General features: G+C 36.7%; 1 protein-coding gene across 2 annotated transcripts in view; it reads right to left on the reverse strand.

The window, feature by feature from the left end:
* gabrg2 (gamma-aminobutyric acid type A receptor subunit gamma2) overlaps window positions 1–14,006 on the reverse strand; it is a 238,442-nt gene that overhangs the window by 117,032 nt on the left and 107,404 nt on the right. For both annotated transcript variants that reach the window (XM_020938712.2, XM_055148747.1), the window contains exon 6: window positions 4,129–4,266. In XM_020938712.2, the coding sequence (XP_020794371.1) occupies window positions 4,129–4,266 (138 nt within the window). The remainder of the gene's footprint in view (window positions 1–4,128; window positions 4,267–14,006) is intronic.

Here is a 14,006-nt window from a genome sequence, read left to right on the forward strand (position 1 = left end):
TATATAAAGTATGTTTTAAAGGTCCTATATTACACAAAAATGTCTCTTTTGAGCTTTAAGCCCTGTTAGAATGCTGTTACCTCATCTAAAAACTGGAGTTGTGTTGTGTTTCATTCATACATGTTTGAGAAATTATGTTTTCTTAGTCTGTTTACATCTCCAATAATCAAAATGCTCAGCTCCACCTTGTGATATCCAGCTGCCTTTTACCTCTAGTTCAGTAGAGATCGGCAATTCCTGGGCTGAAATGATCCAAATGATTCTAGTGAAGGAGTATGGAGTTTAAAAACACAGTGGAGCACTTCCTGTATTACCACCACTAATGGGCAAGTTGCTTTAAAACTGTAATGCGTTATTTATGACTTATTACTGTCATTGCAAAGTAATTTGTTACATTACAATATTCCTGCATTTAAAATGTAAGGCATTACATGACTATTGCAGCACTTTTAAGTTACTCTCACCAAAATAACTGCGAAGATGCTGAATTTTTGCGCCGTATATGGACTGAACCAGGACTAAACCAGGACTAATCCAGGTCTAAACCAGAGCTGAACCAGGACTATAAAAGGACTAACCTCGGACTGATTCCAGGACTGAAGAGGAGGACTAAACCAGGACTGAACTAGGACTAAAACAGGACTAAACCAGAACTAGAACTAAACTAAACCAGGTCTCAACCAGATCTAAACAGCGTGGAGTTCTGCGTCGGTCCTTTCGCCCACGGTTACCTGAAGGTCTACGAGGCCGCATCTCTGGAGTTTCACCGCTGCTGATATCGTGGTGATTTTAACGAATTTGTATGAAGAAAAATTAAAAACCCACCACTTCAATCCAGGTTAAAAAAGCATTGTAACGTGCGTTACTCACATTTGTACCGAGTAAAATATTACTATTTTTTCCCTGTAATGCCTTACATTACTGCGTTACAGCAAAAAGCAATGCATTACTGTAATTCATTACTTTTATAACGCGTTACTCCCAACACTGATTGCCACATGACATCACAAAGAACTAAATATGCAGGGTTTGTGCACGTTTGTTTCTTCATGTTAGAGCAAAACTCGCCCCAGTACAGATGCATTGTAGAACATGTTTTGAGGTCACATTATGTCCGCTGAGTGCTGCCTGTGTAATTATAAGGCGTTTCATTGTTTGGAAATCAGGCAGTGTATGTTAGCATGCTAGTTGATGTTATCTTTGATGGCAGAACTCCACAGTCGCACTTATAAACGATTAGGATGCTGGAGATGCATAAGGTAAGTGAGGGAAAAACTTTGGACGACTGTATGTTTTTAAGACAGTAAAAATCAGCTACACTGCCTTTAAATATGACCTAAACTAGACCCTTGTGACATTTAAACCATCTTAAAATGTTCCAACCTAATCAAAAATATATGCTGAGTTGATTTTTTGTTTCATTTACACGTTTGACTCGAGTTAACACCTTTTACCTTTTGTTCGGTAGATATAAGCAATCCCAGAGCTGAAATCATCCAAATGATTCTGGTGAACTTTCACTAGAATCATGGGTGGAGTTTAAAAACACAGTGGAGCATTTTCAGTGGTGGAAGGTAACAACGTACAAAAGTAAAAGCACAATATTTAAGCACAGTTTTTAAGTATTTGTACTTCACAGTGGATATTTTTCACTACATTTGAGAGCATGTATCTGTACTTTCTACTTTAATTTTAGTTAACGTCCAAACTTTGAGCAAACCAAAAACAAAAACAAAAACACCAGAACAGAAGAATTAAGAAATCAATCAATCAAATCACTTAAAATCAGCTGAGTTCTTTATCAAAATCCCTACATTTGATGCTTTAATTATTCAAAAAATATCACTGCAAAATTCTTTTACTTTTTACTCTTAAAGAACATTTTGAAATAGGTACTTTTTTCTTTTTTTTTTCTTTTTTTTCATGCAATACTTTTACTTTTACTTGAGCAACGTTTACCCCTGAGTCTGTATGTGTACTTAAGTTGCAAAATTGAGTATTTCATCCATCACTGACCACTTCCTGTTTTATTGCGTGACCTCACAAGGTGGAACTAAAGTTTTCAGTTTCAGATCTGTGCGTTAAACATGAGCGAATGTACGTTTGTGACGAGGAAACAACACTATAGCATAAATCAGAAAATAATGGCCGTTTAAAATAAGATGGACAGGTTCTGGCGTTTGTTTCTTTCTTTCGTGACCCATATGAACACAGGATCACTCGATTATATACAGCAGCTTATGCAAACTCCTATAGCGTACACAATATGTCCCATCTTGCACCTGCAGCCTTGTTCTGCCAAAAATAACCCCAAAAGCCTCTGGTGGATCCAAAAGTGTTCCAGAATGTTCAGTCAGCTCTTCTGTAAAACCACAGCTGATGTCCACTAAATTACATTAGAGTTTTATAGGCCTGTGGTGTGCTATTGAAATGGGGGCAGAGAGAATGTCAGAGATGAATGTCAAAGAAGTTAGCGGAGCAGCTTCAAAGTGAAAATGTACCGGGTTTGATTTCCTAATGTGTTTCTCTGTGGAGTTTGCATGTTATCTCTGTGTTTTTTGTTATATATTGGGTGTTTTGCTTTTCCATTGTGACTTAAGAAATATACTAGTGCTTGATTCACATTTCAGCACCATAATAATAATCATAATAATGAAAAACACTCAACAAAACCCAATTTTCAACTAGAAATAATATGACTATTAAAATCGTTTAATGTCTTTCTGATATGCCGTATTTTTCAGACTATAAGGTGCACTTAAATTTTCTCAAAAATCGTCAGGGCTCCTCATGTATTAATTCTGGTTGCGCTTACTGACCTCGAACCAATTTTTTGTGGTACACGGCGCTCAAAAATCTGTTAAAATGTTTTAGTGTGACTTTGGTAAGCTATGAAGCCACACCGCTAAATGTATTGTCGGAGCATTACGGCTACTGTAGTCAGAAGCCCCGTGGAGTAAGTCTGACAAAAGCTGACCGCATCAGCAAGCTGTTTTTATCAGCAATTAGTCATGTGGTTTTAAGTTCCGTTGCTGAAAAACGTAAACAAATGTGTGCAAAGCTGCATTAAACACATTATTACTCAATGTATATTTGAGTCGTTCTCTTAGGGAAAAAAAAAAAAAAACTTAAATGATCCACCCACATTCACATTCACAATACATATTCACAAGACAGGGAGGCAACACTTGGCGAATTACTCCACGATCTGCCAATGGATCGTGGACGCCTGGACTAAAGTATCAGTCTCAAGTGTCGTCTGTTTATTTTGCTTAATGCGTTTTATAATCCGGTGCACCTTATGTATGAAAACAGACTAGAGAATTCAACATAATTGATACTGTGCTTTATAATCCGGTGTGGTCTGAAAAATACAGTATACCAATTCCATTTAAAAACTGTTCAAGAAAGGTCAGTTTTGTAGTATTTATGTCACAGTTGTCCGTCTTATGAGTATCTAGTTTTGAAACTAGTTTTAGCATAATTTAATATACTGGTATTTATAGTTTTGAAAAACGTCTGACATTATTGGCACCATAACTAGAGATCCAGCTCTTTCAGATCCAATACCGATTCCGATATTATAGCTTTAATATCTGCTGATACCGATATGAACCGACACCAATGCAGAGACTAATAATAATAATAGCTATTTTTACGTTAAACAACAAAAATAAAACTAAACTAAACCTAATCCAACTTTGTATAAATACAAATTCAAATATTATGAGACTTTCTGTGCTGACTACAACCACTAGTTTAATTAGAGTGATTGCAATATATCAGTTCCAGTATCGGCATATTTTGATATTCAATACCGATATCAGATTCCAATATTTATTTGCCCTGAGCCATTTTTGAACAGAGTAACAAGTCAAAATTGAAATAGAAAAGCCTTATATCCTTGTATTTGTGGGTCTTGCTATGGATTTTAAAAGCGAAATATCGTAATCGGCAAATATCGGTTATCAGCTCCAGCAGCAGACCAAAATATCGCACATCGTATCGGCTCAAAAAATTGATATCGGCCCATCCCTACTGTAGGAAGTATGATCAAATTGAACCACCGTCCTTGTGGCTCCGAACTGAAGAAGCACCACCCCACCACATATTGTCCCGGGGCCCTACCTGAAACGGTGCGGACGACCTCGGAAGTGTTCCTCAGGCCCACGAAGGAGAACTGGTAGAGCCTCCAGGAGCGGATGTCCCCCACCTCCACGGAGCTCCTCTTCCACTTGTACACGATCTCCTCTCTGGGGTATCCATCTGTGAAGAGAAAGAGAGAAGGAGAGAGGACGGGTCAGGAGATACAAGGACAACGGCAGAATACCGAGTGTGTTTTATGCTTATTGGTTCTCCTCTGCATAATTAGGCTCCAGTGCTGCAACGAACCATTATTTTCGAGTCAACGATTATTTTTTGCAGTTAGTTGATTAGCGTAACAGTTATTTCTTTTGTGAATTTTGATTTTCAGAACACATTGGTTCGTTGATTTGAAACTGTTCAATAAAAATAATGGCTTAATCGTGGCTGTGATATTAAAAGTCTCGATTAAACCACTTCTTCTGCAAAATTCATATTATTAATTCATTCATTTTAATCATCAAAACAGTGAATAAGTCATATGTGTTGCATAAACGAGTTTCCTTCAAAACAAAACTGTCGCACTGTAACAAAATAATTGAGTAAAATATACCCCAAAAATACTCTTATGTGATGGTTTATGTCTTATTGTCATATATCGATACAGCAGCCCATGATATCAATACTGTATCATCACATTAAGAGATATGATATATTGATTTTTCGATATAGTTGCACTGCCCTAATTACCACATGACATCAGAAGGTGGAACAAAGTGTTTTCTACATGCCTTTGTTTTTTTGTTTTGTTTTTTTGATGAGGAAACAACATTATAACATAAATCCAAAAACATGTATGCGCAAAAAAAAAAAGAGAAAAGGGCAATAAGGATCCATTAGAACTAGGGGTGTAACGATATCCAAGTCTCACGATACGATATCGTCACCATATGAACCTGACGGTACGATATTTATTGCGATATCGTGGGAAAGCTCACGATTAGGGATGTAATAATATCCAAATCTCTCGGTACGATATTTATTGTGATATTTTGATATTTATGCCTTGACAAGACTTAATTCAAAGAACGAAACTTAAAAGTGCTTAGAACTATTATTTCTTCTTGTAGTCTACACTGAAATGGAGCAAAGGATCATGGTCTATGTAGTTCTATGTATTTATTTATTTTTATTTTTTTAGCTATTGCTGCACCACAACTCTTAATTTAAGCAAAAATACTTGTAATTCGATATATTGTGATGGTCCACGATATTATTGTGAGAAGTTTGACGATACGATATTGCAATATTTTGGTTATTGTTACATCCCTAATTAAAACTATTACAGATTACCTCCAAAATTATGACCAAAATCTTCAAAAGGATCAAAATATCATGAATAAACCAATACAAGGTCCAGATAAACAATTTGCCCCTTTTAAGATTCAACGTATCAACATCTTTTGAACATCACGAAAAAATACAGTTTCATACACCCTCTTTTCAAATGCTAATATCTCCATTGTCAATACTGGACTTGTGTTTTTGTCAAGTCGATACCCACAGCCTGGAGCGCAGCTAGTTTCTCTCATGGAGGAACTGTTACATAACTAAATTTATCGACTAAGACTTCTTCCCATCTGCGAGGAGCGAAATTTGTTTTTTTAGAGAAATCGTGCGGACGCCGAAGCAGATATGATGAGAAAGGTCCAAGAGTATTTTATACTTGAAAAAGACAATTTGTGAAAATGAAATTGAGCAATCTGAGGCCACTTGTCCACAGAGATGCTCTACAGATAGACAGATAACTAAAAAATATTCATTCAAAACAGGTATATTTGAATTGATTTTAACTCTGAAATGTGTGTTGTTCTGATTTAATCCCAATTTAGTCCTAAAGTAGACTTGGTTTGGTCTTGCTCTAGTCCCGGTTTAGTCCTGATCTAGACCATGTTTAGTCCCAGAATAATCGCACTTCTGACACTGTTATTATCTACCAGTATAATTTACATTTTGTGATTTTAAAACCAACATACAGTTACAGGAATGTGTTTTCAGAGACAAGAAAGTCCAAGTCGAGTCTCGAGTCACTGGCCCATAAGTTCAAGTCAAATATAAGTCGTCTGCTTTGAGCTTCAAGTCATTTCAAGTCTTTAAAACAAAGTACCAAATATAGCTTTGATTTTTGCAATTTATATGAATTTTAAACTAAACTGTGCTTAAAAAGTCATGGTTTATTTTTATATAAGTACTTATGTAAGAGTTGTAAAAATGCAATTATTTTCCTTTTTAAATGTCTTGACAAAATTTTAGTGTCAATCATTACGGTCAGAATAGAAAGAATTCAGATTTAAAAGTGCTTAATAACAGATATTTTGTCATAGTAGTGAATAGTGCACTGAAATGGAAGGATTGTTTTCTATGTACTTCCCTGTGTTTTACTGTATTGTACCATATATTACTGTAGTACATTTGAGGACACCATATCACAGTACTTCACAGTACTTCACAGTACTTCAGTTACACCCAAAGTAACAAACAGAAGTGTGAGGAACATGTTCCAGTTTGTTCCTGTAAAATGAATCACCACATGTATCAACTGTGAAGAGAAAAGTATTTTCTAAAAACATATTTTTTAGGTGAATCATCAAGTCTTCTCAAGTGACAGGCCTCAAGTCCAAGTCAAGTCTATTTTATCAAGTTAAGTCTCAAGTCCTAAAAATAGTGACTCAAGTCTGACTCGAGTCCAAGTCACGACTTGCAAGTCCCCACCCTCTGCTATGTGCAGACTTGCTTCTCCATAGATCTGACTATTAACCTGTCTCCATTGTATTACCAAGTTCATTTCCACACTATGGAATATCTCAGAAAGACAAGCAGGCAGGAGACGTCCACCAGAAAATTACACAGTGCATCTTCAAAGGTCCTATATTACTTTAAGTCATGCTATAATGTTGTTACATCATCAGAAACATACCAGAATTATGATTTGTTTTCATTCACACATGTCTGAGTAAACCCTTTATTATTAGTCTCTCTACATTTCCAAAGCTCAAAATACTCTGTTCTACCTTGTGATGTCACAGTAGTAGTAGTAATAGTAGTAAAGAGCTGTAACATCATTGTTGGTCAAAAATAAGTTAATCATTTTGTTTGTATTTGAGACCAACTTCATCATGTGAATAAATATTGTGAAAAATATTGAGCTCAAAATTGACCTTTGATCCTTATTTGTCAGTTTCTGTTCTCTGCCTTTGTGCAAAGGCAAAAGGCAGAAACAGTGTATGATTTCTTTGTGATTTAATTAATAAATATATTTTATTTTAAAATCCAACCTCTCGCCTCCTTCAGTTTTGTTGCACAGAGTCTTAACATGTTAAATAAAAGTAAAAAAAACAAACAAAACTTTGTATTCAGTTATACTTAAATGATCTTTAATGTGAAAGTATTTTGTGTATTTATTCATACTGTACACACTATTCTACTGCAAAGTCACTTGTGTCAAACTTTTTAACTGTGGAAGTGTCGCCGCACGATTCTGATCAGAACTAAACAGAAAATCCAAAACTCTTCTGTATCATTTCAAACAAACTCCATGATGACTCAACCTTGGTGAGGTGTTTTTCTTATAATGGTTTGAAGTCTGGAGAAAATCAAGCAGATAACGATCATGTCAGTTTCTGCCTTTTGCCTTTGCACAAAAACTTATTTTTGTCTCATGATACAAAAGCAGAGAGCAGGAACTGACAAATAAGGGTCAAAGGTAAATTTTGAGCTCAATATTTTTCACATACAAATATTTCTTCTTTATAGGAACTAGTTGTGAATTTTTGGGAGCCCTACATGTTATACTTTTGTCTGGACAAAACAGAAACTTTGAAGTCATTTTTCTCAGTTTCACACTCTGGAGAGTTAAGCTCTTTTGCCTTTGTAGAGCAGTTTAGTTGAGTAGAGATTGTTTATTCAAGGGCTAAAATCCTCCAACTTATTCTAGTGAAGGTGTGTGGGGCACTTCCTGTATTACCACCTGACATCACAAGGTGGAAGAGAGTGTTTAAGAGAAAAACTCAGCCTAAATATGCCAGATTTGGGCGTTAAACATGTGTGAATGAAACAAAACACAACTCCAGAAATGTTTGTGGTGAGGAAACATTACAACATAGACCAGAAAATAGCCTAATTTAAGGCGTAAAGTTCTGAGCCTTGGCCCTGCTTTATTCCAACTCAATTTACCGCATAGCTCGAGTTTGGCCCAGTTTTGTTGTTGAGCTCCACGCTGTTAATATTACTCCTACAGAGGCCATTACTTACAAACAGAACCACGGAGATGAAAGGGAGGGGCTTAAATCATGCAACTTCCTCCTTCCACAAACTTTACATGAGAGCACTTAGAGGCATTTACAGCGGGCATCTAACCATCTCCCACATTCTGAAGAGCCGCTCTGCAGCTCGGCTCTTCACTGGCAGCGCATTATTGATTCACTTTGTTCTTATGGGAACGCTCTGTGCTTCTCTGGCCCAGTAACAGGAAAATCACTTCTGGAAGCCTGGTTGGCATCGTCTTCCGTTGTCATGGTTCCAAAAATCCTCCATAAATACTGTACAATGGAAAGGAATAATTCACTGATTATATTGCCAGTGGAAATATGTGACAATTAAGGCAGCTAAAAGGCGTCTGTGCTAATTGAAATCGTACTGTTAATTGTGACATTCTTTGGGACTACGAAGAGCATGTACAGTTAAACGTTTTCTACAAACTAAAAGATAGCTGCCAACAATGTAGCTGTTAAATAAGTAGGCCTGTAACGATAATCAATAAATCGATTAATCGTAAGATAACTTTAAACGAGCTTGATAACTTTTCTGTTTCTGTTTCTTGTTTGTTTTCCTCGCTCTCAAAGAGACTGAATGTTAGAAGCTTCTATCTCAAACCCCAGCAGCCGATATAAACCCAAACCCGAGCGACACAACTGGCCTAGCCCCAAGGAGAACCCGAAATCCACTGAAATCTCACAAGAAAGCAACACGATACAGGACAGGACAGTGGCTCCCTCAAAGCGAAACGGCATCCTGTGTCGCGGGTTAATACAAACATTTAAATGACCAAAATGCCGAGGCTCACAGCAGCAGCCACAGAGAGACTGGCCACTAATGTAAGTCAGTGACTAAACTCACTTTTAAGGGCAATTTTGTTACAGAGACTTAATAATCCATTTTATTTAATGCTTTGGTTGTATTTGGTTCAGCAATGGTTTATTCAAGTGAATTTTTTGTTAACAAGTCCTTGCTGTGAGCCAGACTACTAGTTCTATGTTAAAAAGTCTGTTTTATTTAGGCCTGTTGTTTTTGTTTATCTTACAGTTCCTTTGTTAAATGTTCTTTAGAAAGTAACGTTTATTGATCTTTGAAAGGGTGTATTTGTATTTTTATTCCATGGTCATTATAATAGTTGAAATTGGTCTCAAAATGTCAATATTATCGTTTATCGCAATAAATTCTTGGTCAATTAATCGTCCAGCAAAATCTGTTATCATTACAGGCCTATAAATAAGTAATAATAATATATTTATTTTCAACTTATTTATCAAGATAAAGGACACTAGACAAGACAAGTGCACTATTACATAAACACTATTTGTTATGTAATTACCAACAAATTATGTCTTACATGCCCCATTTTCAACACAAAAATTACTTTGTTTTCCAATTTTATTTACCTAATTGGTGCTACACGTGGGATTTGGCAGCATTGCGTAGTCATTTTGGTACAAATGAACAAAAAAGGGTCAAATGGTAAATGGTGAAATTTCTATGTAGTGCTTTTCCACATCCAAGGCACCCAAATCAAGTGTGAAAAGTCCCTCAGTCATCCAGATAGAATCCATGGCAAAAACAGAAATTCAATTTGTCAACTGGACAAAAGTTTATTTGGTAGAATATGTTTCGCTGCTCATCCAAGCTGCTTAATCAGTTCTGGTCTAAATGTTGGTGGACACTTCCTTATAGCTGCCTGGAGGGAGGAGCTAACTATACTGAAACTACTCTGAAACTAACACACACACTTGTTTACAGTTTCTGTTAGTTAGTTAGACCTATTGAACTGTGGTGAGTGTGGGGTCATAGTAGCAGAATCATTCAGGGCCATAATGGAGCTTTCACACCTCTGGACCTGACCTGGCTACACCTGTTGTTCTCTTGTTTGTTTTGATTTAGGTTTGAGGATGGAGTTGTAAATAGGAGATAGATGGTGTCTGAGTCCTTTGTTTCTGTTTAATGTCACACGTCTAATCAAATCTTCAAATGAACCAGACTGTAGCTGTAGTACAAACGCCTCGCTCAGAACCGCATTACAATCAACAACATTTCTGCCACGGCGCAAAAATTACACCCTTCCTCATTAGCATCGCAAACCCCAGCCCCGCGCCGCCATGCCAGTCTTATCTCACCACATCAAAAACGCGAGCGAGCTCCGTTTGTAGTGCCACGTTCGGTTTCTCTTCGCCGCACGTGTCGAGAAATTATGCCTCGTGATCGGCGCCAACCACTAACCGCGGCGCATTTTCATCAGATTTAAATGACTGCTTGTGTTCCAGTTTCCGGGTTTCTATCGTTGTTTTGTTTGTTGTTGGTTTTTTTTCTTGTTGTACTGTATATTTAGAAGGCAGAATTTCCCATGGTGCATCTCTCTGTCGATCTATAGTAACCTTATTAGCATAACTTAGCCGTTCGGTGAGCCGTTCGGACTTGGGTCGCTCTCTGAAAAAGTTATGATCTATAGCACAGGTGTCAAACATAAGGCCCGGGGGCCAGATCCGGCCCTTCAAGACCTTTAATCTGGCCCTCGGCTGATTTTCTACTAAAATATTTTAATTATATTTTGTATTAAAATATTTGTAATTTTCTGTGTCGCTGAGCATATCAGCATCTCCAGCGTCTCTGTACGTGGCCCCTCCCACCAGAGCAGCACAAATGAAGACTTGTCTCTTTCCAAACGCTCTTAAAGGACGATCGTTTTGACTATTGACCGTGACACACTCATCAGAAAAATTTTCAAAATGAGAAAAGTGGAGCCGAGTGCAGGATTTTAAAAGAAAAATTTACTTATTCCTATTTACATACAAGTTCATGTTAAAACATTGTGTTGAAATGGCATTTTTCTTAAAGCTTCAGGTTGTTCATAATATTATAATATTTTGTAAAAGAAAGAGTTCATCAATTAAAAAAGATTTCTGTAATAGATTTGCGTTTCTCTGCACAAATATTTGAACTTATTGTTATTTTTAAGGTTTATATGACATGAGTTTTCTGATCCGGCCCCTTTAGGATCAGAGTAGGTTGGATACGGCCCCCGGACCAAAATGAGTTTGACACCCCTGATCTATAGAGTGAGCGAAATGTAAACTATAATAGGAGTGTGTGGGCAGGCTTGCAACTATGAACTACAAATTCAAAACTACAATTTAACATTAGCTACATTCAAGTATGAGCGGGAAAAAAATGAGCAAAAACTGATTTTCTTCCAGTAATTTGTTTTTTCAAGTCTGGTATAAAGATACAAACTGAACGGCAGTGATTCATACTTTGATCTCCATTATTATTTTTGTGTCCTTGAGCAACTTCCTTCCAGAGGTGGGGAGCCGCGAATCGTGACTTGGACTTGAGTCAGACTTGAGTCACTATTTTTTTTTTTTTTTTTACGACTTGAGACTTGGCTTAATAAATTTAAACCTCGCTCTTCGCCTTTGTGTTTGAAGTGCAAGAATGTGATTGGTTCCCTTACACACTGTTTTTGGTCTTGTCCAAAAGTGCAACAATTCGGGCAAATTATTGGACAAGAAATACAAAAAATTCTGCCTGTAAATTTAACGAACAATCCTTTGCTTGGTGTAAGTGACCCCGTTGTAAAAGATAAATATAATAGAAAATTGGATGCTGACTTTTTGTGCACGAAACGTCTACTAGTGAATTGGGTTTCTGACCAGACCCCCACTAAAACTCAACGGCAGAAAATGGTTCTCGGTTTTGTTTCTCTCGATTACCTGACGTGTCGGCTTCATCATAAGGACAATATCTATAAGAAGACTTGGGAACTATTTTTGATGTATACTGGACTTGAGATCTCAGCTATTATGAATAGAGTATTTACATTTTGAAATGGGTGTATCTGTGTCTAATATATGTATGGGCCAATGTTTGTTTGTTTTGTTTTATTTTGCTTGTATTGTTTATATTGTTATTTTGTTGATTATTTTGTTTAAACTAAAAGGCAATAAATATATATGATTAAAAAATATATGTTTTTAGATAATACTTTTCTCTTTACAGTTGATACATGCCGAGCTTAATTTTACAGGAACAAACTGGAACATGTCCCTCTCACTTCTGTTCGTTACTTTGGATGTAACTGAAGTACTGTGATATAGTCAGTGTTGGGGAGTAACGGATTACATGTACCGCCGTTACGTAATCAGAGTACAAATTATGAGTAACTGTATTCAGTTACAGTTACTGTTTCAATGAGTGGTAATTGGATTACAGTTACTTTGCTGAAATAAGTGGATTACAAGGCGGTATTTTCCTGTTTTCACATTTTGTGCTACCTCGCATTTATTTATTTATTTATTTCAGTAATTTCACTCATTGCCTGAAACCCAAACAGAACGCGCGCAATAAGAGCGATGTAAACGTCATGTTAAAGTTGGCGGTGTCAGTCACACAGTGGAAGCAGCAGTGCATTGGTAAAAACGCATTTGTGTCTTGGAAATTCTTCTCCCGATGTGAGATATATATATAAAAAAAAACAAATATAAAATCGCCTACAACTTAAATGTGAAACAGGAGCTACTGGCACTGGTGAAAACAACCTGCATAGACTCATAATATCTGCACTACTGTCCTATAGTGACCTGCCACATGAGTGGACGCGCACACAAACACACACAAACACACACAAACACACTTCATCATCGTCATCAACCTGAGAACCCGCGGACCACGTCTCCTTCCGTAGTTACTGCGCGGACACCGCCGTCTCGTGCGCCGCGTGTGGACCGTGTTTTCTCGCGTAAACCGCGCTTCCTCCTGTGCGCCTCTAAACCAGAACTAACACCAGGACTAAACCAGAACTAATCCAGGACTAAACCAGGACTAAAGCAGGACTGAACCAGGTTTAAACTAGGACTAAACCACGACTAAACCAGAACTAAAGACCTGAACTAGAATCAGGAGTAAACCAGGTCTAAAAATCAGGACTAAACCAGGACTAAACCAGGACTAAACCAGGTCTAAACAACATGACACCTAACAGTAGGTTGACATAATTTAAGGTGATCTCATATAAAAAAAAATATTTCTCTATCAATAATATTTTTTAATATGGTGAAGGAAAAGCTGATCTTGTTACTTGTCTTTTAACAGACAAAACCTCTTATATTAAGATCTCGTGGTCTTTGTTTCTCTACAGCAAACAGTTGTTTATTCATGGAGACTTGGGCTCAGACAATTTGAAGACAACAAACAAGAATTTTCAGGATGTGGTTGCTACATTCATGTCGTTTAAAAAAACATGACAATATCAAGTAATCCAAAGTAATCAGATTACGTTACTCACTTTAAGTAATTTAATGGATTACGTTACAAACTACATTTTGGGGTGTGTAATCTGTAATCTGTAGGGGAATACATTTTAAAAGTAACCTTCCCAACACTGGATATGGTGTCCTCAAATGTACTACAGTAATATACAGTAAGATACAGAAAAACATAGGGAACTACATAGAACATGTTATTTCCATTTCATTGCAGATTATATGACAAAATAACTGTTGTTAAGCACTTTTAAATCTTAATTCTTTCTATTCTGGCTGTAATAATTCACACTCTGATCAAGACATTTAAAAAAGAAAAAAATGCAATTTATAAAT

This window comes from Boleophthalmus pectinirostris, unplaced genomic scaffold (assembly GCF_026225935.1).
Source record: "Boleophthalmus pectinirostris isolate CB_2022bp ecotype Guang Dong unplaced genomic scaffold, ASM2622593v1 HiC_scaffold_12, whole genome shotgun sequence".
NCBI lineage: Eukaryota > Metazoa > Chordata > Actinopteri > Gobiiformes > Gobiidae > Boleophthalmus > Boleophthalmus pectinirostris.